The sequence below is a fragment of the Episyrphus balteatus genome, chromosome 1, assembly GCF_945859705.1.
Source record: "Episyrphus balteatus chromosome 1, idEpiBalt1.1, whole genome shotgun sequence".
Classification (NCBI taxonomy): Eukaryota; Metazoa; Arthropoda; class Insecta; order Diptera; family Syrphidae; genus Episyrphus; species Episyrphus balteatus.
Genome location: NC_079134.1, coordinates 46965796 through 46991446, shown reverse-complemented (window position 1 = coordinate 46991446; position 25651 = coordinate 46965796). Strand labels below are relative to the sequence as shown.

At 32.4% G+C, this 25651-nt stretch overlaps 4 protein-coding genes across 4 annotated transcripts; 1 reads left to right on the top strand and 3 right to left on the bottom strand.

The window, feature by feature from the left end:
* Window positions 1-5415: 5415 nt before the first annotated feature.
* On the bottom strand, window positions 5416-6226 carry LOC129905778 (ctenidin-3-like). Its single transcript, XM_055981347.1, has 2 exons — window positions 5661-6226; window positions 5416-5585 (listed from the first exon to the last, which is right to left on the bottom strand). Exons 1-2 carry the CDS (start codon window positions 6157-6159, stop codon window positions 5443-5445), a joined length of 642 nt encoding a protein of 213 aa, XP_055837322.1. The 5' UTR covers window positions 6160-6226; the 3' UTR covers window positions 5416-5442.
* Window positions 6227-14764: 8538 nt separating this feature from the next.
* Window positions 14765-15310, bottom strand: LOC129920068 (uncharacterized). The gene is made up of 2 exons (XM_056001275.1): window positions 14901-15310; window positions 14765-14825 (listed from the first exon to the last, which is right to left on the bottom strand). Exons 1-2 carry the CDS (start codon window positions 15308-15310, stop codon window positions 14765-14767), a joined length of 471 nt encoding a protein of 156 aa, XP_055857250.1.
* Window positions 15311-15892: 582 nt separating this feature from the next.
* Window positions 15893-17385, top strand: LOC129921395 (leucine-rich repeat protein 1). The gene has a single exon (XM_056003201.1). The coding sequence runs from the start codon at window positions 16011-16013 to the stop codon at window positions 17241-17243; it is 1233 nt and encodes a 410-aa protein (XP_055859176.1). The 5' UTR covers window positions 15893-16010; the 3' UTR covers window positions 17244-17385.
* Window positions 17386-23033: 5648 nt separating this feature from the next.
* LOC129906746 (malectin) lies at window positions 23034-24330 on the bottom strand. Its single transcript, XM_055982642.1, has one exon. The coding sequence runs from the start codon at window positions 23989-23991 to the stop codon at window positions 23110-23112; it is 882 nt and encodes a 293-aa protein (XP_055838617.1). The 5' UTR covers window positions 23992-24330; the 3' UTR covers window positions 23034-23109.
* Between the last annotated feature and the right edge of the window lie 1321 nt (window positions 24331-25651).

Here is a 25651-nt window from a genome sequence, read left to right as displayed (position 1 = left end):
ATAGGTTTAAATAAAAAATGTTACCCTTATGAAACCTACCAAGAAGTTTGCTTTTTGATAAGTCCGATTAAATAAATGGTACCCTTTCGAACATTATAATTAAAGATTTGGTATTTGCCATGGGAATTAAGAATAAAATAAATCTTTACTTTTTTTAATGTGAAAGGGTGTTTTTTTTTTGTGTAGAGAAAATTTGGTTATATGTATTGCAAAAACATTTTAATAATAATTATAACCTATTAAAATTAAGCAAGTATGTTACATTTGAGTAAAACAGGGTGTTTTTATTAGAAAAAAATGATGGGCCACCCAAATGAAAATTGGTAATAACGTTACATTAACGATAGAAAAAAAGTAAAAAGAGAATTTATAAAATAATTTTGGGTGATAAGGTGTAGTTCTATTATATCATAAAAGATTTACTTAGAAAATATGTACCTATGCTATCTATCATTCACTTATATTTATTCCAAAAATTCCTTAGAGTTTTTAAGTTTAATTATTGTAGGGTAAATTGGGTCAGATGGGCAGGTAGGGTAAATTGGTTCAGATGGGCAGGTAGGTTAAATAGGGTAGGTTGGGCAGGTAGAGTAAATTAGGTAAGTTTTGCAGGTAGGGTAAATTGGGTCAGATGGGCAGGTAGGTAAATTGGGTAAATGGGGTAAATCTGTTTTAGAGCTGTGCAGGTTGGGTAAATTGGGTAGTTTGGGCAGGTAGTATTGTATATTGGGTAAGTGATGCAGGCAGGGTAAATTGGGTTAGTGGAAAATGTTTTTAATGGTATAGAGCTTATCAAAATTGTGTAGTTTCATAACTTCTTTTATTAAAATAACAAAAGTGATAAATTCATCACACTTTCTAAATAACTTTTTTATTTAGTTTTTATATTAATAACATCATGCACTCAACAATACTTTTACTTTACTCTTACACCTGACAAGAACAATGTCAAATATTTGAATTTATCTATCAATGATGCCCATTAAAATTTTGAACTGATGATGTAGCAGATGCCTGAGCAGAAGAAGAACCCCCACCACCTATGGTGGAGCTGGATGCTGAAGCTTGAGCTGAAGATGAACCACCTCCTCCGCCGCCTCCGCCACCACCACCGTGTCCATGTCCTCCATATCCACCACGTCGATTGTTATATCCATTAGGAGCTCCCATTGCCAAAGTAATAGCAAGGAATATGCAAAATACGATATAGAATTTCATTCTTAACAAAATCCTTATTGTACTTTGTAGTTTAAACGATCAACGATTATAATGCATTATAAGAAAACGAAATTGTCTTAAATAGTAGATTTTTGGTACAAAAAAAAATATTAAGTGTTAATTGTAATTTAGCTTTGTTTACTTTTTAATTTAGTATAAAATTAAACAACCAGTATTATATGATTTAATTATCACAATAAACATTTATATGGAAATGGATGCATGCAAAATATGTTAACATGAGGGTAGACACAAAGAAAAACGACTAAAAATAAAACTTAATAAATTGCGCGTGTTATCGTATTTATACAATAGTTTTTTTTGAGGAATTCACTTTAAATCCGGAATGACTCCAAAAAGTCTGGATTTGGAAATGCCATTCTCTTATCAAAAACTTTGTGAGCAAAAGTTCCCTTTACAGGAAAGCTCGAAGAAGACAATTTTACCATGTTTATGGGGAGATAATACAGTACTTATCTCATAAAAAAAAAAAATTAAAAAAAAAAGGAATTCTCAAAGGGACATGTTGTTGTGCTTTTCGCTTCTGGAACAAACTTGACCAAATTTTTACGGAGTTTCAACAGTTCCTTTGCGTTTCCCGGATCATTGAGATAGAAATTTGTGAGAATGTGGTCCATGAAACTTTGTTTTTGAATGAAAGAAGCATACCAATATGTTCCTTTGAGAATTCAATTTTTTTCGATTTTTGTTTTATGAGATAAATACTGTATTATCTCCCCATAAACATGGTAAAATTGTCTTCTTCGAGCTTTCCTGTAAAGGGAACTTTTGCTCACAAAGTTTTTGATAAGAGAATGGCATTTCCAAATCCAGACTTTTTGGAGTCATTCCGGATTTAAAGTGAATTCCTCAAAATGCGTCTCTTTTTTTTTAATGCATTTTTTCATTTTTTTGTCCATTCGTGTAAATTTTTCATAGGATAATTATATTTTAGTGTTGTCATATTTGGTAATTTTTAGTTTCCCGTGATAAATTCAGTTCTCCACAGATCTTTTAACAGACACACCGAAATTATGACTTGCAACAGAAGATGCACTAATTTCGATGTTAAGTTCCGCCGTTTTGTCCAATTTTTTACAAATCGGAGCCTTAATAACTCTGTCAGTTGTATACGTGCTTGAAACACGCAAAATGCATTACCTTACCTTACCAACGTTGAAAAAGAACGTTTGTCAAAATACTTTTTTCCCTCAAAAATTAGTACTTTTTATACAAAAAATGCGCCTCTAAGCATAATACCAACTATATGACTGACATTGACCATCATGAGATTCACCATAATATACTTATTAAATAACCGTCAACTTCCTTATTTAATGTTTAACCGTTATAGATTTTTCTCATCAGTTAAAAAAATGTTCATTTTGTCAAAATACTTTTTCCGACTATTGTAACCTTAATGTCGTCAGCTGCTCCTAAAAAGCATGGCTTGCATCGGCAGTCGGTTTAAATATCTCTTCCAATCTAACCTATACATGTTTAGAATACTTGCATCAAGAGCATTCATAACTCTAAATCCAAACACCAGTACTTTGTGGCCCTTGTTACACATCCCATATCTCTAGATCTCCACACACAAACAAAGCTCATGTTTATAGTGTGCTTTGCTTCTGATGGACATATTGGACAGGATCCATAAGAAAATGGCCCGATATCTTGGTTTACTTTAGTACTGCATAAATGCACCGAACTGCGATATTCTCACGACTTTATGGCATAAACTCGTAATTTAGCTTGAGTAGTTCTTCCATCCTCGATATCGATATGTAATCCAAAAATATAATAGTGAAAATATCAAAAAGCTTATATTAGAAGGCATCCCTGTTTTATCTATTTTTATTCCATATTGTTGATTAGTTAGCGCTATAATAGCCGTGTTTTTGTTGTACTCAGTATTTTACTGAGTAAACATTTTATATGTTTAACAACAAGAAGCGATTACTTTTATTTTTTATTATAATAGTCCTTTTTTACAGAAGGGTCAAAAATGTATATAAATTCCTTATTTATTTATTTATTTATTTAAACAAAATTTTCTCTGTAAGCCAACAAATAAATAACTATTGTTTATCCCTAGCAATCATCTGTTGTTGTTTCCCGTGAAAATTTTATTGAGCCAAGTATACTGAGTTACCAACGAAATACGTTTAATATTAATAAAGAACTTTTTTGTTGAAACGCCGATTTGTGAAAAAGAATGCCCATTTTACTATGGAGCCATGGTCCCGAGTGTACAGAGATAAGTTTAATATTAAATGAAAGATGGCGTTGAGCTTGTTATGTGTGTTAAATATTTTTAAAATCGTTCATGGGAGAGTCAAGATATTTGAGGTTGAAATTGCCCATCTCAAAATCAAGATTTTAGATATTTTTTCAAATAATTGATCATTGAATGAGTAATATAACGTAGAAAAATCAAATTGGTATCAAATAAAAGGTATTTTTAATGTCTATAAATCTGTATCAAAAATACTTTATTTTCAACCCAACCCAAAGATATATTAAGTGTTTACTTCTCAGGAATTAATTTTTTAAACGAGGCATTTGATGCGTCGAAACAGAGAGTTTACTATTTAATTAAATAAACTTTAGTTATTGGTACCTGCCTGGCGACCTTAAACGGAGCAACGAATTACGTGAATTAAAAATTACTTTCGTTGCTAAAAATTAGTTTCTTTTCAGATACTAAGTGTTTACTAGGTTACCATGAGAGAATGGAGTTTAATCCCACCTTATATGGCGACAAAGGTCACTTTAAAAAGGATTTCGTTTAGTAGACTTGGTTCCCCTTTACTAAGTTCTGCACCAGGTGGCAACTGTATTGTGAGCAATTTTTGAATAAGAAGTTTCCTATGATATACTTTCCAACATCCAAATCTAATTTTTGAGAAGTACTCGCATCACAGCCGTAGTAATTAGTGTGGTGTTAAAAAACTTCAAGAAAGGAAAGACAATTTTTTAGATATTATATCTTCTGAGTTCTGAAAAAAGATGAGAGACATGTAGTCTTGATAGATTTAGATTCTCATCTCCAAACTTATCAGCGGTAATTGAATACCTAATCAGAGGAACAGGAATTTCCCTTCTCCCAATCTACAAGGGGGAGGATTATACACGAAACTGTGATAACACCGGTTTGATTTATTATTATTAATGATCGTCTATGAAAAATAATGCAACTGTCTGATAACCAGTGTTGGGTTTTTACAGTTAAATCAACCATAAATCAATCGGAAGAGAAAAACAAAGTCATTCCTCAAGGGATTTTTATATTATGTTAGCGAACTGAAAACGCATTTAATAGACTCTTTCTGATATGGGTTTCTTTAAGACAACGAGGTGCCCCAAAGATCTATTTGTGAGATTATGAGCACATGCAAGTAAGAACAAAGTTAAGATTTCTCGCAGGAGTCACCGAAGAGTTCCCAATCAACATTGGTATACACCAGGGAGGCGTCTTGAGTCCTTTTCTATGTAACAGTTCTTGGCTTTCAGCTTGAGGCAAGCCGGGGGATTCAAAATTGAATAAGTTATTTAATCTTATTTATCTTTCGAATAATAATATATTTTTAGGGGTGCGAAACAGTTTTGGCCAAGACTGTTATTAGCAAGAGTAGACACTATAGGCTTAGGTAATACTTTAGTAACAATTTTTTCAATTTAGTTTAATGTATTTGTTTGTTTACAGAAAAAAAAAAAAAAACAAATCTTAAGAATTTAAAAACTAGGAAAAAAATTCCAATGGACCAAATCTTTGAATAATCATTTCTTAGAATTTAAAAGTGTAGTTTTTTTAAGAGATTTTATTACATTTTCTATCTTTTAAAACGTCATTACTTGATGAGTGCTTCAGACAAGCATTAATTACTGTCAACATATATAATTTGTCGTCTATTGGTTATATATGTACAACAAAAGTTATTTGATATCTTCAGAGGAAAAATGAAATCTTAAACACTTTAACGTGGATATACCTATTGCTTATTGCAAAACTGTGTGTCCTTGGTATTGAACAAAGACTTTCAAATTAAGTTCGTCTGGAGTTTAGTCATTCTCAATACACGCGTCATTTATCAAACAATGAAAAACATCAACAAAATCAACGCTAATAAAATAATAATTAACAAAACAAACATCCAAGTTATTATTATCTTCTTTCTAGTCATGTTTATTTAAAAAAAAAAATCTTACAATAGGAACAATTTAACCATAGGAATGAGGGTTGTTGCCTGCTGATGATGTAGCACTAGCTTGTGCATTGGAAGAGCTCAGACCACCATGATTTGAACTTTGAGCATTGGCACTAGCTATTGCATTACTACTGGAACCGCCACCACCAAATCCACCTTGAAAAAAAAAAGCAAAATATAATTTATATAAACCTCCACTTCACCACTGAATGTAATTATACGAAAACATACCTCCTAATCCTGGACCGCCACCACCACCATGTCCTCCTAATTGCTGTTGACCCCCAAATCCTCCACCACCTCCTTGATGTCCGCCTCCACCCCCACCTTGATGTCCACCAAATCCTCCACCGCCTCCTTGGTGTCCTCCAAGTCCTCCACCACCTCCTTGGTTGCCACCAAATCCTCCACCACCTCCATGTCCACCACCGAAACCACCGCCTCCTCCAGGTCCTCCTCCGTAGTTTCCTCCTCCATATCCTGGCTTCACTCCACCTCCAAATCCACCACCACCATATCCTGGTTGAACACTACCAAATCCACCGCCTCCACCTGGACCGAATCCTTGACCTCCTTGGCCATATCCACCACCTCCACCATATCCTCCGCCAAAGCCACCACCGCCTCCTCCACCGCCGCCGCCACCACCATGTCCATGTCCTCGTTTACCATATTGCGGCGCCGAATGAACAGCAACAGCGAAAAGACACAAAACCACGAAAACCTTCATTATTATCCAACTATAGCTGAAGCAACTTATTGTTCAGCAAACAGAATCTCAACTGATTGACGAATGGATAAGGTGATTAAGCTTTTATAAGAATCAAATCCGAGATGAGAAAAATCTAACAATAATGCGTGCAACACTGGAGAAAACCTGATTTCCAAAAAGTTTTTTTTTTTTTGGTGTGAGTGATTAGAGTAAGCTGTCAGTTCTAAAATCTCATTAATTATTATCCCCAGGGGTGTTCCCCATCATTCTATAGCTTAAATAGATTTGTGCAAAAACATATTTCAGTACTTAAAGTTCTTACACAGATCGAGTCAATGGTCTCATCTTTTTTTTTTTGTTCATTATTATTGTTTATCGAAATGATGCTCAAGAAATATGGTTGTTAAGGGGCTTTATCGAAATATATTATTTACACCTTCAATTAGGAGTGGGATGTGGGAATTTCTGAGATCAATCATTGTATGTACTTTATCTATGACATCAAACATTGTTCATTTATCTAAATTCAATTCGATTAATGTACCGAGAGAGGTAAATATTATTTTTGTTTGCTAAAATTGCAATTCCAAACTAAACTCTCTGATTCAACACAAAAAAAAAATTAACAAACAAAATAAACATTAACATGTCATTAAGACTTGCGATTTCATTTAATTATTTATAATTTATTACTTCTGGTAAATACTCAAAGACGTAAAGTAGGTACCTATGTTTATAAGAAATTTCTGCTTGTTGTGTTTCCTGACTTAAACTACCAAGAAAATGATGATTTTTTGTTTTGTTGTACAAAACGTGCCAAAAATATATTCATCATTATTTTCTATAAGTAATTTTTGATACAAAAAAAAATTGGTTCCCAATTTTGAGTCGAAGGCAGTACCTACATCTGGTTTTTTTTAAGGTTCGTACATCAACTCTTTTGTTTGATGTATTTTCAACAAATATTGTCTTATTGTCTTATTGATTTGCTTTTTTAGTTTAGTTTTAGTTGAAATTAGTTCATGGAACATATTTCACATCTTTAATTTGCATATAAGAAATTCGAAGCGAAGATTGTGTTGAGTAAAATAGTGATGCTATCTGATTTGATCTCGGCATAAGATTAATACAAGTTAAAAAAAAAAATTAAATGAATTATTCTCTGTCGTGTTGGTTTAAAAATACAATTTTGTGCGAAAAATAGAAGTACAATATTGTTAACTTTGTTGGTGCAATATGGTATTTGATTTAATCTTCAGTATTTAGGGAAATACGACGATAACAGTTGCCAAAATCGCATACCATATGGTACAAGATATAAAAAGAATGTGACACAGGTACGATATTTTACTTTCGACTTTTTGTTGTGTTTCTGCTCGGAAATTGATTTAATCGAAAATTATTTCTGAATCAATGAATTAACATCTTGTCATTTTGTTTCAGCTTTCTCTGCAAAAGAGCTATGAGCGAAGGTGATTGCATCCTTCTGAAAGTGTTTTATTCGCGCAAAAATTAAAATTGGAAAAATTCTCTCCATGATTTCAAAACATAATTCACTCAAAATCACTAATATTTAAATAATTATATACGTCAAAATAAATTTCCTATATATAGTCGAAAAGCAAAACATTTTTATTTGATTATATTCACCAATACAAATATAAAATTTTAAAATTGAGTGGAAGCGATTCAAAGTGTTTTATTTGATTTCAAAATGAGTGAATCCTTGAGTGAAACCAATCGAAAACGACATTAGACTTGTGCTTGAGAAAAAATTTATCTTGAGTGACGACTGTGAATTTCGCCCTTAACCCTCTACCGCATACCAACTCATATATGGTTTATCGATTTCATATCGATTTGTTTCCGTTATATTGCACCAAATGTCAAAAAGAAAAAAACTATAATAAAACTACGTCTATTTCTTTATATAAAATCGGTTTTATTATCAGTAAGAGAGTCGTGATTCTGAAATAAACTCATTGTTTCAAGAGCATGTCTAAAGTGCAAATCAGTGAATAAAACTGTGTACTTTTCAGGTGTTTTTTTATAATAAACAAGTAAGTTGTATCCAATTAAAAATAAGTTTCGTATATATTTATTATACTTTTATATGTTTACGAAGTTTGTTTTTTGTTTTTATAATAATTTTTCTGTTTTTTTGGCGTTTTTTCCAAAACACCATATATGGGTTATCATGCGTTGGCGACAAACATTACTAATTTTTATGGGATTTTTATTTTTTTTGTATAATGAATTCGAAGACTTTCTATAGAAACAATAAGTGTGTAAATGCTATAACTGGTGATGGCTTTCGAAGTGATGATGATCTAGCTTCAGATTCTGGCTCTTTTTAAGCCATCTCCGAGCACTTATATGGAAATCTTTAAAACCTACAATGTCACGAAAAAGAGGATGAACTTTAACTTTGGCAGGTGATCAAAGCAGAGATGGAACAAAACAAAGGTGAGGGAGTTATACAAGTCACGGAAGTCTATCCCCATCATATCCCGAAACATCAATTCACTTACAACAACCAAAGGCAAAAGTCGTTGAATTCAGTGCGAACTGGAAAAATCGACCATATCCTTGAATGGCAAAAAACGCCAATTTGTCAAATTTGCGGACTGAAGACGTACACAATGTGTAGAAAATGGAATGTGTTCTTCTGCTACAATGATAAAAGAAAGAGTTTGAATAAATTCCATGAATAAGAAAAGTCCATTGTAATAAAACCATACTTTACAAAACATACCTTGAATGCATACTTAACCATATACATATGGGTTATTAATTTTTTGCTGGAAATCGCCTTGCTGCATACTAACCCATATATGGTTTATGTTTCTAAAAATGTATATTAGGGTGCTTCTTAAAAATCAATTTTCGAAATTTTAATGGGACACCCTTTCATTTTGTTCTTCCTGCCTTAAAAATAAATTGGTTAAAATTTGGTCCAGTTTAAACACGTTCTAGGGGTCGCTACCACAATTCAAAGTTTTGAAAAATACACCAAATTCTGTTTTTTTTTCTCAGAAAATTTTAAAATTTGTAATCAGAATTATATTAATACATTATATTAAATCTCTAACTGTTTTGAAAGAAATTTTGATAAAAATTCAGCGGAATAAAAATAAAGTTTAATTTTGAATATTTTTGAATTTGACATTTTTTTTTTTTGTTATTATGTAAAATAGCTAACTGAGTGATCTTTCTTAATTGAAAAATTCAATGATTTTATCTGATTGTTTATGATCCTAATATCTTTATTCGACAGACAGTTAACTGACTGTTTATTAGAAGATTGAAAAATCGGGTCTTAAGCGTACTTTGTACTGTAACAAAAAAAATTTTGTTGAAATTGATCTTTTTTTTTACTTAAATCCTTAGTGAATGGTAGCGACCCCTAAATTTTAATATTAAAATCGGAAAAAAATACCATGCTTATATGGTAGAACATAATGCAGGGGTATCCCATTAAAAAATCGAAAAAAAGATTTTTTCGACCATATAAGAAGCACCCTAATGTATAGTATATGTAAAAAAATAAAAATTTCTATGTTATACCTTTTATCAACCCCTAATAAAGCTAAAAAATTGTAAAAAAAAATTTTATATCACTTCGTTCATGATTCATGCAGTAGAGGGTTAAATCCTGGTATGCAGTTGGCGCTTATGTAATTTTAGCCAAGCTAACATGAATCCCAAACAAATTATCGATAATTTGTATGGGAATTTTATCTCGGCTGAAATTCAGCTCGATCTGCTTACCAGGCTTAAAAAACGAAATATCGAAAAAATTTGAATATTTTTTTTAATCTTAAAATCGTCGTCTTTCAATGAAAACTCCCTAAGTAATTTTTTGTTTTTTTGAGAAATCACATTAAATATTGGTATAATCCAATATTAAAAATTTAAAAAAAAATGGCTTAAGCTCTGGGTGTTAACATTTTGGTAAAACAATTGTTTTGTAACAATTGAAAACTAAAGCTTCCGTTTTTGGTTAACTTTAGAAAATTAATTAAAGATTACGAAATATTCTTTTTGAAAATTTCGTTAAATGTATGTATAACGGTAACTTTAAAGTGCCGCTAAATAAAAGTTTTCGTTGAAATGTGCTTAATCAGTTAAGAGAAATAAAGAAATCATAAAAACGGTTCTGATGTTTTTCCTTGAATTTTTGTATTTGTTTTCCATTATTTTGACTTTCACATAATACTCTATGGTATATTATCGTTAACATATGTTAGCTGTTGACTTCCCTACTAACAATTTTGTTTCTATAATGCTTTACAGAAGCAACAATTGCATCTGTAAAGCTTTATAGAACCAAAATTGTTTGTCGGGTTTGGAGACTTAAAAATTTTTCCGTTTCGCTTCAGCTGCTTACTAGTTTTTTTAGAACAGTTCAAGCAAAACTTAAAATGCCTTCTTAAGAGGAAATGTAGGAGGCCTCCTCCGAACACTTCTAGGAAGTCTTAAAGGGTTTTTTTTTCAAAATAGTTAACTTGCATAAGCAAGCCTTAATATAATCCTATAGAAGCATGTTAGCTTATACACATAAGAATCCTTATCGAAAATTTAAAGCTCTCAAATTTTAACACTCCTTAGCTTACGCAAATTCTTTTTATTTATTCAGTTTTCTCTTTCTAATAAAGCAAAAAATGAGACCCAACAAGCAAGCAACAAAAACTCCAAGCCTAGTAAGCAGATCGGGAAAAAACAAATTATATCTCTACAATTTTAATCTTTACAAAACATTTTTTAATCCCGCGCAAAATTTTGAAGTTGCAGAAATTACCTACATAAGTAATTTTTATCAATAGTTTTTTCTTCTTTCAAATTAAATTGAATTTTTTTTTTTTTTATTCGATTCTGAGTTTTTTTTATCTCACCTTCACTTTCCAAGTTTTTATTAAAGACTCCACCCTAATTTTGTTTGATTTTTTTTTTTCAATTTTGTTATTTTGTTATTTTTTTTCCCTTGTCACAATTTTGCAGGCAGATTAAAGGCTTGGCCACACCGGAGGGTATGCGGTAGCGGTACGGGTAGAGGTAACGATATTTGTATGAAAAAAATTCAACATCTGAACGTTGATATGTCAGTTTGGAATTTTTTTCATACAAGTACCGTTACCTCTACCCGTACCGCTACCGCATACCCTCCGGTGTGACCAAGCCTTAAAGGCTTGGCCACACCGGAGGGTATGCGGTATAGCGGTAACGATATTTGTACTAAAAAAATTCCACACCTGAACGTTGATGTGTCAGTTTGGAATTTTTTTCATACAAGTACCCTCACCGCTACCCGTACCGCTACCGCATACCCTCCAGTGTGGCCAAGCCTTAAAGGCTTGGCCACACCGGAGGGTACGCGGTAGAGGTACAGGTAACGGTACGGGTATTTGTATGGAAAAAATTCCAAACTGACACATCAACGTTCGGGTGTGGAATTTTTTTAATACAAATATCGTTGCCGCTACCCGTACCGCTACCGCATACCCTCCGGTGTGGCCAAGCCTTAATGCTTCGAATATTATTCGTCCGCAGTGTTGCCAGAGCCGGCTATTTATCGCCAAACAGGCTCCTTAAACATTTCACTCGCTCCTTAAAATTTTTATTTCCGATTTATCGGAATTTGGCTCTTTTCAATTTGAACTTGGCGATTTAAGGCTCCTTTAAAATTCAAGCATTTTACAGCAAAAATCCACCAGAGATGTGAACAGAGACAACTTATTTGCATACATTTTTTATTTCTATGTATTGCAAATATAATTTCCCCCCGTCAATGAGCATGAAAACCAGAATATATCGACAAAATGAAATACTTGAAGTCGACTTAGCTAAAGTTATCTGAAAATAAAAAAAAATAGTTTTTTTGGACAGTTTTTGAAAACGGCTATTTTTCAAGATTTTTCAAGATCGGCTCCTTATTTCCTCCAAAATATTCTGGCAACACTGTTCGTCCGCGCAAAATTAAGTGGAGAGTTTTTCTTTACAGCGGCTAGAGCGCGCGAACTGCGTACTGCTTGGAAAAATTTTCAATTAAAAAGTCCCGAGAAAAAAAATTTGTATGAGAAATAAAATTTTTCCCGATCTGTGCCTACGTTCTGTAACTCTCGCATCGAGAAATTTCTCGCATGAAACAGGCAAATCGAAACAAAAATAATGTGAATCGGCACAAAAACTGTTTTCTCACATTCGCTTGTGTCTGTATCTTGAATTTTCTCGACTTGAAACGTTTCGGAATAAAATTGACTGGAAGCCTGGAAAAATGTGAATAAAACTGTGTCTGTAAAAAAATTATCGAGATAATTCCTCGATTTTTCTGTCAAAACTACTCACAAGCAAAAATAATGTGAGAAAGGAATCAATGAAAGATGTCTGAAAAAAAAGAGCCGGTAAATATTTTTAAATATTATTTTTTAAAAACAAAACTGAATTTTTCATCAATTCATTATTATAGAAAAACCAAAGAATTTCCAAAAATCAAAAAGAAAAGCTGGTGGAATATATGTCCACGCATTTAGAATTTGCAAGGGGGCAATTCGGAACAACCAACGCTAATGTTAAGAGCCAGGGAGATTGGCTGGCTTTAACTACAAAATTAAACTCCTTGGGCGGTAGTAACAAAACTACCGATCAGTGGAAAAAGGTATGTAAATTGTTTATTTACACTTTTAGTAATCAAAATAACTTTTGAAAATGTTGTATATTTTTCCATGCCACCTGGCGAATTCCTTTTTTGCATATCCCGATAGTATGCTTTTCATCTTAGTTCATGTTAATTTTTACATGCAGTACTAAAATAAAAGCGGTTCGCACTATTTAATAGTGAACATTTTACAAATTTCACTTGGATTTGCAAAAGGGAAAGACCTTTTCTTTGAAGTATTTATTTCTTATATAGAAATTCATTTTTAAGTTTTAAAATGTATTACAAAAATTAAACATGATTTGTTTGATTTTCAAGTCAAATTATAACGGTAACTACAGGTTTTTACTACCATTTTTCTTTACAAAAATAACGGTTCTAAACAAATTATATTTATTTATTGCTTACTATTAGGTGTTTTTTTACTACGTCTGTGCTAAATGGGACAGCAAAATGCAGTCACAGTTGTTGTTGCATTTAACATGAAAATTGTTTAGCCCCGTCTGCGTTTTTTGTCCAGTTTAACCAAGGCGTAGTGTCATTTTCTTTTTGCAGTCATTAGTTGTGTTTTTTGGCAAAGATATACGCAGTAGGATTCCCCAAATATCAATATTAAAAAAAGTTATATGCATGTACCAAGATAAAGGAACAAATAAACAAAAATACTTCGTAAAAATTCAATTCGCAGCTATACTTAGCTTCTATTCTTATCGGTAGTTGGGTCTTGTTATTGTAATACATGTAAACTTAAACTGTGGATAAGGATAGCAATGCCAAAAAACACAGGTATTGATGAAATGCCTTTATCTTAAGACTTTAAATATTATATAGCTTTTTAGCATACATGTTTTTTTTTAGTGTTGGATAGATCTTAAATCTGCGGTAAAAAAAAAAATTAACCTGAAAAGAAGCTTTTTGAATAAAACAGGTGGAGGGAGCATCAAGGATGTTCCAAATGACTTAAACGGTTTTGAGGAGCAAATTTTGGGTGTGATGGGAACCCATGCAGTGCATGGTGATTCAACGGCTGTAGAATCAGGCGTGGCTCCACTTGCTGTAAGTTTTTAAAAACTTTAATTTAATAAAAAGTAAATATTTTTTTTTTACAGGAACCTATGTTCTCCGTCGAGTTATTAGGAGATGACTTCTTAGAAGATATAACACTCGATGAGAGTAACTTGGAGCCACCACCAAAAGTATCTAAAGTTGAGCCAAGTATCAAAACTTCTGATCCATCAAGTTCCTTAAAACCGAAGTCCACCGAAGCACCACCATCAGCTCGATTCAAGACTGGAATTGAAACAGCAAAGGAGATGCATGGTGCATTGGTAAAAGACATCAAACAAATACATACAAAAATCGACAACATGGAAAAAAAAATTGAAATCATTGAAAAGCAAAACAATGATTTGTTACAAAAAGTTGATTTATTAATTAATTTGTTCCGAACAGGAAAAAAAAGTGTTATTAGGATTAGCAAGGAGTTAATCCCACATTAGCCCTGTTCTATTGGAGGTGGTAGTTTACTCATGAGTAGATCTAGTACTACATACAATCAACACATGATCTGCTCGAGGAAATAGAGGGATGTGTAGTTGTTGTACTGGATTTCTACTCATGAGTAAACTACCACCTCCAATAGAACAGGGCTAATGTGGGATTAACTCCTTGCTAATCCTAATAACACTTTTTTTTTCCTGAATGGAGTATAAAAGATTCCATAAAATGTTCTAAAGGCTTTCAAGAGTTATCGATTAAAAAACGCACGTGAAAAAAAAATAAAATATACAATAAATATACAAGTTTCAAGATATGTAATATAAAATAATTCTATTTAAAAAGTAGGGTATGTAGTTATACCTTTAAGCAGAGGCGTTGGAAAATGTATTTGATTTTTTAATTACATTAATAAAACTTACCAACTGAACGTTTTTTGAATGATAACTTTTCCGGTTGAGGTAAGCACATTCAATTTCGGCATCCGGCCTTTTGATTCGGATGTGGGTGCAATCCACCGCACCGATGACTCCTGGAAATCCAGTTTCTTCAAAAAACCTAAAACAAAATCTGCTAAGTATGGTTTTTATTCATATGCAATATTTACCTTAATTTAATGGCTTCGTATTCTTCTTCAGTTGGAAACTGGATCCACTTTGGCATCAATTTATTTTGTAGAACGGTGGACACCTCTTTTACTGACCGTGATACCATCGTTCGGCTAAGAGCAGCTGTAAAATCTTGCCCTACATCTCTTTGAAACGAGCCCGTTGCAAAGAAATGGAGGGCGGTGCAAACCCTTAAAGGGATAGGCACAAAAGTTTTTCTCTGCCCTTTTGCCATATGAGGGCTCATTTCTTCTATTAGTTTAAAGGCACACTCCCGAGTAAATCGATAAACCGCACGAAATTGCTCATCCGGCATTTCGAACGGATCTTGAGCATCACGAAGACGCCGGCGCTCGATTCGCATAGCGTTTCGTCGATTGTACTCATCGTATATTACCATATGATACATTTTTTTATCACTGTTTTATATTTATTTAATTGTTAATTTATTTAACACAGCCAAATGTTTTAAAAATTAATATTTTTGAAATTTTAACAGAAATTTTTTGACATTTGGTTTCCACTATTGAACTGGAATATGAAATCTCCAGGGTAGCTTTTCACATCGAGATACAGATACAGTCTATTTTTCCAGATAGAGAAACGGTTGGAATTTTTGTTTCACAATTTTTCGATGCGAGAAGTTCTCGACTAAGTTACAGAACGTGGGTACTGCGTACCATTGTATATATATTTCCATAGTACTATCATGAAGTAAAACGATCTTAGGAACTCTAGTGGTGACTTCAAAAATCAGAATTTGTATGAAAAAAACACACTGAGCGCCACCTCAAAAAAGTGGCGACATGAACTAATACTAAATTCGACTTCATGATAGTACTATAGAAGTATATATACAATGCTGCGTACTAGACTTTTGGTTTAGTTTTCTCAAAGCGCTCAATAATTGAACGCATCCATTATCTTCTCTGAATTCTGTCATTTTACTATTTTAGAATAGTGTTGAATGCACCCATTCTAAACGTCAAAAATAACATTTCCCATTTTTGTTTGTGTCGAATAAAAAACAAAATAAACTTTAATCAAAACAAAAAGAGTAGATATTTTAATAAAAACCCAAATTAAAACTTAAATGAAATCGAAACAAAATGAAAATTCTATGCGAAACACAAATATTTAATCGTCAAACAAATTCCAATAAACCAAAAACAGCTAAAGCCACTGTAGCAATTGGTTTTCATCCAACAACAAAACAAGACAACAAATCTACTCTAGAATTAATTCATTTTACTCCACAAAATCGAAACGGAGTTCGTTATAAAATCTCTGATAATATTGAGAATATGTTTACAAAATTTATAAATGATGGTAAAGCAACAATATCATTTAAAACTCCACCTGAAAATTTAATGATTAAATGCGATCCAATTCAACTGAAATCATTTTTGCAAACACTCAAATTAGGACTTCAGGGGAAGTCCTCAATGAATTTGAAAAGCAATTTGGCAGCTGCTACAGCTATTCCTGTCAAATCACAACCAATTACAAAGATTGTTGTGACAAAACGTGCGGAATATCCTTTAAAAGGATTTCCCAGATCACTTAAACAACTTACAGTCAATGGAATTGGTTTGCATAAGGTTACTTTTGAAATTTGTAGCCTTACAAACTTGACTACTTTGAAACTGAATGACAATAGTATTTCAAAGATTCCCAATGAATTTGGAAGATTACGATTGATCGAATTGGATCTTTCAAATAATGCATTGGGCGAAGATACAAATTTTCGCTGGTTGATTGGGAAAGAACTTAAAAAGACTTTGTGTGAACTTGATTTGAGTAACAATAAGTTAGATTACTTTCCAATTGAGTTAATCAAACTGGAGAATGTTGTCACACTCAAACTTAGTCATAATTCCATAAAAAAGGTTCCATTCGGGATCAGGGGAATGAAAAACCTTCGATATTTGCATTTGTCAACTAACAAACTAGAGTCATTACCATCATCAATTGATGAAGTTAAACTAGAGTTGTTGGATGTTTGGGAGAATAACTTTCAACCGATTTGTGAGAAGACTGTTGAAGGTCGTCTTAATGTTACAAATAGCCCACAATCATTATGGTTGATGGCGGCAAATGCTGTTTCAAATTTTCGTCTGCCAATCAGTTCGAGGACACTTCCTTGGATATTAGTTGATTTGATTTGCGAGAGTCCCAAGTGTTTTTGTGGAAGACTATGTTATGGTGAGCCTGTATGGGAGCGAGCTATTGAAGCAACTTTGGATAATATCAAACAATTGGTGTTTAGTCGAGATCGTTTGATTTATGCTGATATTGTGGTTTGCAGTGCGGCGTGTGCGGCGAAGAAAGCAATATTCTAAAAATACTATCTTGTTATATATTTTTTTTTTAGTTAATTTAAATTATTACTGAAAACTGTTAGATTTTATATTCGAAATTTTGTTTCTAATAAATTTGAAAAATATTTGTTTGTTTTGTAAGAAAAACTTTCAAGATGTTTAATTGAATGGAGTTTTTTTGTTCTTGCATTCTTTTGAGAAACGATACACAACTAGATATCTTTTTAGTTTCGGTATAGTGGAGTTGATTAGTGCAGGTAAATATAACAAACAAATATCTTGATGTCAAAATCTATGGTAATGAAACTGTTTTTATTTGCAAGGAGTTAAAAAACGACATTTTTTTCCTAAATTTAAATATGTATTGAATGAAGTTGTTTTGATGAATGTAGGCAGAGCTTACCAGCTAATTTTGGAGGTATAAACAAAATATGAGTACGCAGTTTTATAGGTTTACGCGTCCTAATGACGACTTCAAAAGTCTAGCAGCTTTAATTCGAGGCACTATGTATAGTATATTTTTCGAGTTCTCGAACAATGTGAATGTGGTTAGACTTAATTCATACTATTTTACACCTGTAAGAACTGATGCTTTGTCGTTTTTCTAATCCTGAAGAACTCAATCTTGACAATGTGATCAATAGAACATAAAATACAAGCTTTTTAACTTACAATCGACCTTTTTTTTTGGAGAGTTTTCAATTCAAACAAGAAATTAAGCAAAAAAGTCTTCAAAACATAACCGTTTTAACAAATTTTATCTTGAGATGTATTAATCGAAAACTATATAATACCGCGAATTAAAACTTCCAGGCTTTTAAACTCGTAATTACCTAGAACCAGTAACGAGAAAGCCTATTAAACAGCGGTAGGAGTAATTGTATGAAAAAAATTCCAAACTGGAACATCAATATTCAGGGTTGGAATTGTTTTCATACAAGTACCCGTATCGCTAATGCATATACCTTCCGCTGTGGCCTCAATAGTTTTTGAAAACATAATTTTCAAACTTGAAGTTTTGAAAAATAAAATAAATAAATCCAAAGTCCAAAAACTCTTTTGGAGCAAGAAAATTGACCTGGGGCCTATTTCTCTTTTAACTCTTTTTTAGCTGATGTAGTTGATTAAGCTTGATGAGAAATAGGCCCCTGGACAATTAAATGTAAAAAACAAATGATTGAAACTATTCCAACCAACTATTCTGGAACAAATAAGAATTTCGTAAGTCAAGCTGCGACCTGTGCATTGGATGATTGGATCTCTACTTTTCTCTAACAAAAAAAAAAAAAAAACATAATTTTGAACCATAAACAAAATGTAATTCATTTCAATTCCCATCTACTTTCTACCACATTTCTTGAAGTATCACACTATAAAACTTAAACGTTGGCACTCTCTTACAAGAACTGGTTATAGAGATCAGAACAAATTTTCAAATACAGTAAAACCCGGATAAGTACCTCACCTTAAATGCCCCGTTTTGTTAGGCACTAAAGCGGGTAAGTTACTTACAAGAACCCGCTTAAGTGCTCATAGGCACTTATCTCTATATTTACTTAAAAATATAAAAAAACATGTTTGATTACACTGGCAAAAAACAAAAAAAAGTCGGGAGCAAGAACTTTGTAAGTTGATTTTAATTAACTTTAGTGTGCTTAATTCAAAACTGTTTACAGTTTTATTCTATCACGTCTAGTTTTTGAGCTACACTCCTCACTATTTTCGCTATAAACTCCCAAAAACTAATTTTCAATTTAGTTCTTTTTGATGTTTAGTCAAAAATATATATATTTTCCCGTAATATGGTGCTTTTTTAAGTCAAAAACAGAAGACGCAAACTGGAATTTGGTTCAAAAACCATTCATTTCTTTGGAAAAAAACAAGCAAGTTTTGGAGATATTTATCATAAATTTCTTTTTTCAATGTCTTCGAGAAAAAAAAAAATAATTTGAAAAAAAAATAAGTAACTTAAGGACGTTTTAATATGGCGTTTCGAGATTGCATAAGTAGTTTTGGAAAAAAAAATAACTTAACGGTAATGTAATTTGACGTCAAATGTACCCAAAAAACGCGTTTTTGACCTGTTTATATTCAAGTATTTCGAAAACGTGACGTGCTAGTGAAATTTTGACTTCGGATTCGGACTCAGCACACAAAAATTCTTTAGAAAAGTAGGGTTTGCTTCCTGCTCTATTTTCGTTGCCGACCAATGTTATTAAAAACAGAATCTTCACAAACAAAATAACTTTGAAAGTTTAAAATAACTAACTACTTAGTTTCTACTTTTAGTAGAATTTTTGAATCTTAAAGCTCTTTAGCAAATGAAGTTTTTTTTACTGCTGAAACTTGTTTCAAATGTGTACTTAAAAGAATTTCCTGCAAGTAAATTCAATTATAAGTATTTAAAATAGAAGGTAGTTAAGCGGGAAAGGCAGTTAAGCGAAAGGTACTCAAAAGATGAGTTTTATATGAAAAAATCCTTAAAATTTTGGTTCTAAAAAACAAAGGCACTTATGCGGGTTAGGCACTTAAGAGAGAGGCACTTATACGGGTTTTACTGTATATATTTTGTGATGTTTTCATTTCGTTTGAAACACAATTGTTATACCAATGGTATATAAAAGGTCTGCAGACCACCTGAACTTAAACTCTTAATTTTTAGAGGCTTTGCTTTGCCAGATGTCATCAATAGTTAAAAGACATTTGGTTTGGTTTGGTGACCAAAAATAAATCAATTTGTTTGTCCAAACCCAAAAATTATCCTTGAGAATGAAACTCATTACACCCTTAGAGTATTCCTTTCAACATTGTGCTTTCAACTTGAGCTCTTTTAGATTTCACTGCCTTTATAAGCAAAACTACTCTCTGCCTTTGTAACTTCGCTGCTTTTTTCAGAAAATGTTCTCGGCTCTTTAAAAAATCATTCTGTTCATAATTATGATTTGATAAACGATGAATAAAGGAAAGATGTAGAAAAAAGTTTACCATAATAATGACGAAACAGAGGAGTTTATTTTGAAATACAATTGTTTTCAGTGCAGTCATTCAAGCAAGACTGTTACCATCATCCATATCAAGATTTTCGTAAACGGTTATTTTTTCGTTTGGAATCCGGAATCATAAAACATAGACGGCGCTGTCGAGGTATCCGTCGAAGAGCAAATTATTTAAATTTCATACGAATCGGAGAGTTTCTACCTTTCGCACACCTAGAAACATGATTCATATGAAATCGGAAAATATTCCGCTCACACGGATACCTAAACACAGATGAGAATAAAACAGAAATATCGTGTTCGCCTGTACGACCGGAAGCATCAAGAAGCTTCTGATACTACGGTTTTATGGCAAAAAAAAAAATGATATTCTGCTTCTCAGAAGAGGAATTCGTTCCTTGATTTCGTTACGACCGGATTCTGATTCATAACGACTAACTTGTTTCCCTGTATTTTTCTTATTTTAGAAATTAGAATATTCTTTAAGAGCACCTTTTAAAGTACTTCAAATTTAATTTCTTCCTTCCTTATAGTCCAGTAATTTTAGGTTTTATCTGCGGAAAAATTCCTACTGGGCTGAATTTTGGTATACAGCTTAATGACGGCTTTGTTATGAAGATGTGAAAAATCGACATTGATATCGTGTCCGCGTTAAGAGTTATAGGGGTCAAAAGGTCACAAAAACTGGTTTTTCACGATTTTCAGCAAAACGGTAAGTCTTATCAAAAAATTTTCAATGCAAGAATTGTAGACCAGATTATTATATATAAAAAGTGTCATGACACTTTTTTTCCTAAGACCCACCGTTTCTTAGGTATAACGATTCAAAAAGTTGAAGTTTAGTTGTAATCGTCATAATCCTATTCCTGAAAAAAAAAACTCCTAACTGAAAAGTTCCTGAAATTTCATTATTTTTTTAGCTTGAATTTCGTTCCTCAACTGTTAAGAATATGGGGAAACCAAACAAAAATGGAAATTTTCGCCATTTTTCCGATTGGGGCCCTTCTCCCGAAACCATTTCCCTGGGAATTTTTGTTTAGAATATGTCTGAAAATATACAGGGTGTGCAATAGAGAATGGACAACCCTAAAACGGCTTATAGCTACACTTATGATTGTTCTAAAAACAGATAGAAAAAAGTTCTATCGCAACCAGTTCATAAAATATGGACTTTTTTTCGTTCAGTGTATTTTAAATTTTATCATCTTATGTTTTCGTTCACTACAACCACGAATGAATGAATTTTATTTATTTCTTTTTTTTTATAATTTTCTACAATAATTGTATGAGTACATAAATGCTTAAAAAACTGCACAGCTATTGCACATTTTTGTAAAAAAAATTTTTAAATCTATTTTTTGATGCAAAATGTAAAAAAAGTATTTTATGAAAAATTTTAAACACCTGTGGTATAAAATAAATCTATAGAAACCTAGGTGGCCAACTTTCTTAAAAATATTCTGGTATAAGGAGAATATTTTTAAGAAAGATGGCCACCTAGGTTTCTATAGATTTATTTAATACCACAGGTGTTTAAAATTTTTCATAAAATACTTTTTTTACATTTTGCATCAAAAAACAGATTTCAAAATTTTTTTTACAAAAATGTGCAATAGCTGTGCAGTTTTTTAAGCATTTATGTACTCATACAATTATTGTAGAAAATTATAAAAAAAAGAAATAAATAAAATTCATTCATTCGTGGTTGAAGTGAACGAAAACATAAGATGATAAAATTTAAAATACACTGAACGAAAAAAAGTCCATATTTTATGAACTGGTTGCGATAGAACTTTTTTCTATCTGTTTTTAGAACAATCATAAGTGTAGCTATAAGCCGTTTTAGGGTTGTCCATTCTCTATTGCACACCCTGTATATTTTCAGACATATTCTAAACAAAAATTCCCAGGGAAATGGTTTCGGGAGAAGGGCCCCAATCGGAAAAATGGCGAAAATTTCCATTTTTGTTTGGTTTCCCCATATTCTTAACAGTTGAGGAACGAAATTCAAGCTAAAAAAATAATGAAATTTCAGGAACTTTTCAGTTAGGAGTTTTTTTTCAGGAATAGGATTATGACGATTACAACTAAACTTCAACTTTTTGAATCGTTATACCTAAGAAACGGTGGGTCTTAGGAAAAAAAGTGTCATGACACTTTTTATATATAATAATCTGGTCTACAATTCTTGCATTGAAAATTTTTTGATAAGACTTACCGTTTTGCTGAAAATCGTGAATTGTGACCTTTTGACCCCTATAACTCTTAACGCGGACACGATATCAATGTCGATTTTTCACATCTTTATAACAAAGCCGTCATTAAGCTATATACCAAAATTCAGCCCAGTAGGAATTTTTCCGCAGATTGGGCTTAAAAATGACTAAAATGACTGGGCTATTAGACCATTAGTTGGTCATCGTTTGTATAATACTTACTATATAAAACTGACCTCTCCTTTATATCTAATGTAGCAAATAAAATAATAGTTATAGGCAAAAGAAAATAATTATAACATAAGTTTTCTTTTTATCATCAACTTTCAGTGTTTTATTTATTTTATAATAATCAATTTTTTTTTTTTGTTTTGTAAATTATAAATAGCAGTAACTGGTCATAATAAATTATTATAGTTAGAACAACCACTTTTTGTAAGCCTTCTATTTGACATTATTTTTTTTTTCTTCTTGCATAATCATTTTTTTTGTTTTTATTAAATTAATCTAAACTATTTTTATTTATAAAAGAAATTAAATAAGAATAATAAATCTATTTGTTTTTGAATTAAATTACATAACTAAAAAAAGAAAAAAAAAAAACAAACATTAAAAAAAAATAGCTTTGCTCATAAAAAAAAAAAATAAAGAAAAAACAAAATAAACTTAAGTAAATCACAGCTTGCATAGGCAAAATAGCAGAGGAATAAATGCTCCAATTGCAATAAATACAGGCAGCATTACTGACGAATCATCCATTGTATAAGGATTCGGCTGTTTCGGTCCGCTCGTTTTGCGCGATTTCAATACCGGCTTCTCCACAAGATCCTCAATCGGTATCTCAGTCTCTAATGGAGTAGCACGCTCCTCCATCACAATGGGCGGTAATCTAGGAATACTTTCTACATCGCCTTTCAACAAGGCAAATGCATTTATCTTAGGATTATCCTTAATCCCTTTGACAAATTCCAACCGAATTCGGCCATTTCTGATCTCAGATTCCTCTTCTTTTACAAACAGTCGCTTTCTCGACACAGTGAAGAACACATACTCATCGTGAGCTGTTCCCTTGCCCACCTGATGGAATATATCTAAATCCGAGATGACAGTGTGGTCACCATTAAGTACAACATCAAATACTTTCATATTCGGTGCATTAAAGTAGACTTCGCAGAATTTTAGTATTAGCACATATTCACCGTCTTCGGTGACTGGGAGGTCATAACCAAAAGTGGCAGTGTGATAGCGTTCTGTTTGATAAAGAATCTCATCTTGTTGTGAGACTCTTCCAATTATAAGCAATTGCTTGCCATAATCAGATTCTGTGCCAATTTTGCCTCTCAATGGATCCTGTTCAAAGAGGATACCATTTTTGTCAGTGTGACTATCGCCACCAGCATTGACAGCGTAGACAACACGCAGACGATTGCTAGATTCGGCGGCACGTGTCAATTGGACTAATAGAATCAAAGCTAATATAGCATTTTGTGCGGATTTAGTCAGTGTACAAGAAGAGGAGGACTTAAAGTTCCAGGCAAGCATTATGTTTATTTTCATTGAGAAACTACATAAATATTTGTACCTTTTTGAATTTAGTTAGTGTGTGATTTTGACTTTGCTCTGTGAGAGTGTGAACCACTTTATTTTTTATAGCTGCATAGTTTTAGTGCACTTTTAATTGGCAAGTGTTTGATTAATGCATTGGAGCATTTTGTAGAAGGGTTTTTATTGAATTGAAGAAGTTTTTTTTTTAGATACGATTTGGATGAATGTGAAAATTTAATGTTGGTTATGAGTTGAGAGGAATAAAAATATACAACTCCTTCAACACCACACACAACCAAATTGCGGAACGAAAAAGTTGACACGTAATGTGGATATTTTATTTTTTGCACTACAGAAATGTGTAAGGGGTTTGTCCTTATCACACATATGGGGAAAATGTTAGTGCGGTATTAAACGTCACTTCAGTTGAGTGTTGTGAGTGCGAGAAAGAGATGACGAGAGAAGTGAAGAAACATGCATATTTATACAGGGCTATACTTACTTACTATGGGGATGATAAGGCGATACCATAGTTTTCTGGCCCAATTCCGCAAGAGTGAGTTTTTGATTAAATATTTGTCTGGCCGTTAATGTTAGATTTTCACAATTTGATCAAAATATCAATTTAAAAGAATTTTTCAGCTTTCCAAAACTACACGGAGAAAAATGAATCTAGTATTTTTTACTCAATCCGAATAGTAAGATAATTAAAGTAAAAAGCTCTAGATTTTTAACAAAATTTACCTTAGCGCCTGGCTTACGGTCATTTTTCAATCGCCTAAGCAGTGAGTTTGTAGGCAAAAAGGATGAGGAGTGAAGGGGGGGGGGGGGGGAAGATTCTCACGAAGGGAACTGAATTTTCTGAATTTTTCCTCTTTCTGACGTTTGTTCCTAGAAAATGTAAAAGTGGAACGTGAGTCGGCACAACAGTGTGTAGCCACCGCATGTGATTTTTCAATCGATTAAAAAATCACTGTGACGTATTGAACATTTTAGGGCCGGTTGTACAAATTGAGGGTTAACCCACAGATCAGCTGAACTATAGTTAAAGCCTGGTACACTGCTGAAGCGAAAAGAAATTTTCCATACAAAATTTCGTTAGCGAAATCCTGAACGGAAAATTTCGTTTTGCTTTTCGTTTTTCAGTACGCAGTTCGCTCTACCGAAAAATTGGAGAGTTTTTACTCATTTGTCACTTACTTTTTGCTGTCCTGTGCATTTTTCTTGAATCCAAGAGCTGTGCGTTGACGATTTTTTCATATTAATTCATTTATTTCTTGCTTTAAGCCTTAACTACATTGGCTCAAAAAGTGAAAAAATACAAAAGTAAACATTTTCAAACGCATTTTTATATGTTTTTTCGGGATAGAAAATTAAAACAAATGATGCAGAAAGCTTATTTTTTTGGCTAGAAAACAACTTGTGAACTCTTTTTTACAAAAAAACGGCGCTAGAGAAAAAAAAAATATTTTCAATTTTGTACTTTTTCAAAAAGTGGTGAATGTAGTTAAGCCTTTACAAATTTTTTTTTCGCATCCAGCAGAGTACCAGGCTTCAGTGCGCGGTTTTCAAGTTTTCACTTCCCCCACTTAAAGCCTGGTACGAAATCGAGCTAAATTTTAGCAGAAATAAAACTCCCATACAAGTTATATCGATAACACGGTGCGACACT

Coding starts and splice junctions, on each gene's coding strand:
- LOC129905778 (XM_055981347.1), bottom strand. CDS start 6,159: ATGAAGGTTTTCGTGGTTTTGTGTCTTTTCGCTGTTGCTGTTCATTCG. Junction 5,586..5,660: donor TGGCGGTCCAGGATTAGGAG/GTATGTTTTCGT, acceptor TTTTTTTTCAAG/GTGGATTTGGTGGTGGCGGT.
- LOC129920068 (XM_056001275.1), bottom strand. CDS start 15,310: ATGTATCATATGGTAATATACGATGAGTACAATCGACGAAACGCTATG. Junction 14,826..14,900: donor TACGAAGCCATTAAATTAAG/GTAAATATTGCA, acceptor CTGGATTTCCAG/GAGTCATCGGTGCGGTGGAT.
- LOC129921395 (XM_056003201.1), top strand. CDS start 16,011: ATGAAAATTCTATGCGAAACACAAATATTTAATCGTCAAACAAATTCC.
- LOC129906746 (XM_055982642.1), bottom strand. CDS start 23,991: ATGAAAATAAACATAATGCTTGCCTGGAACTTTAAGTCCTCCTCTTCT.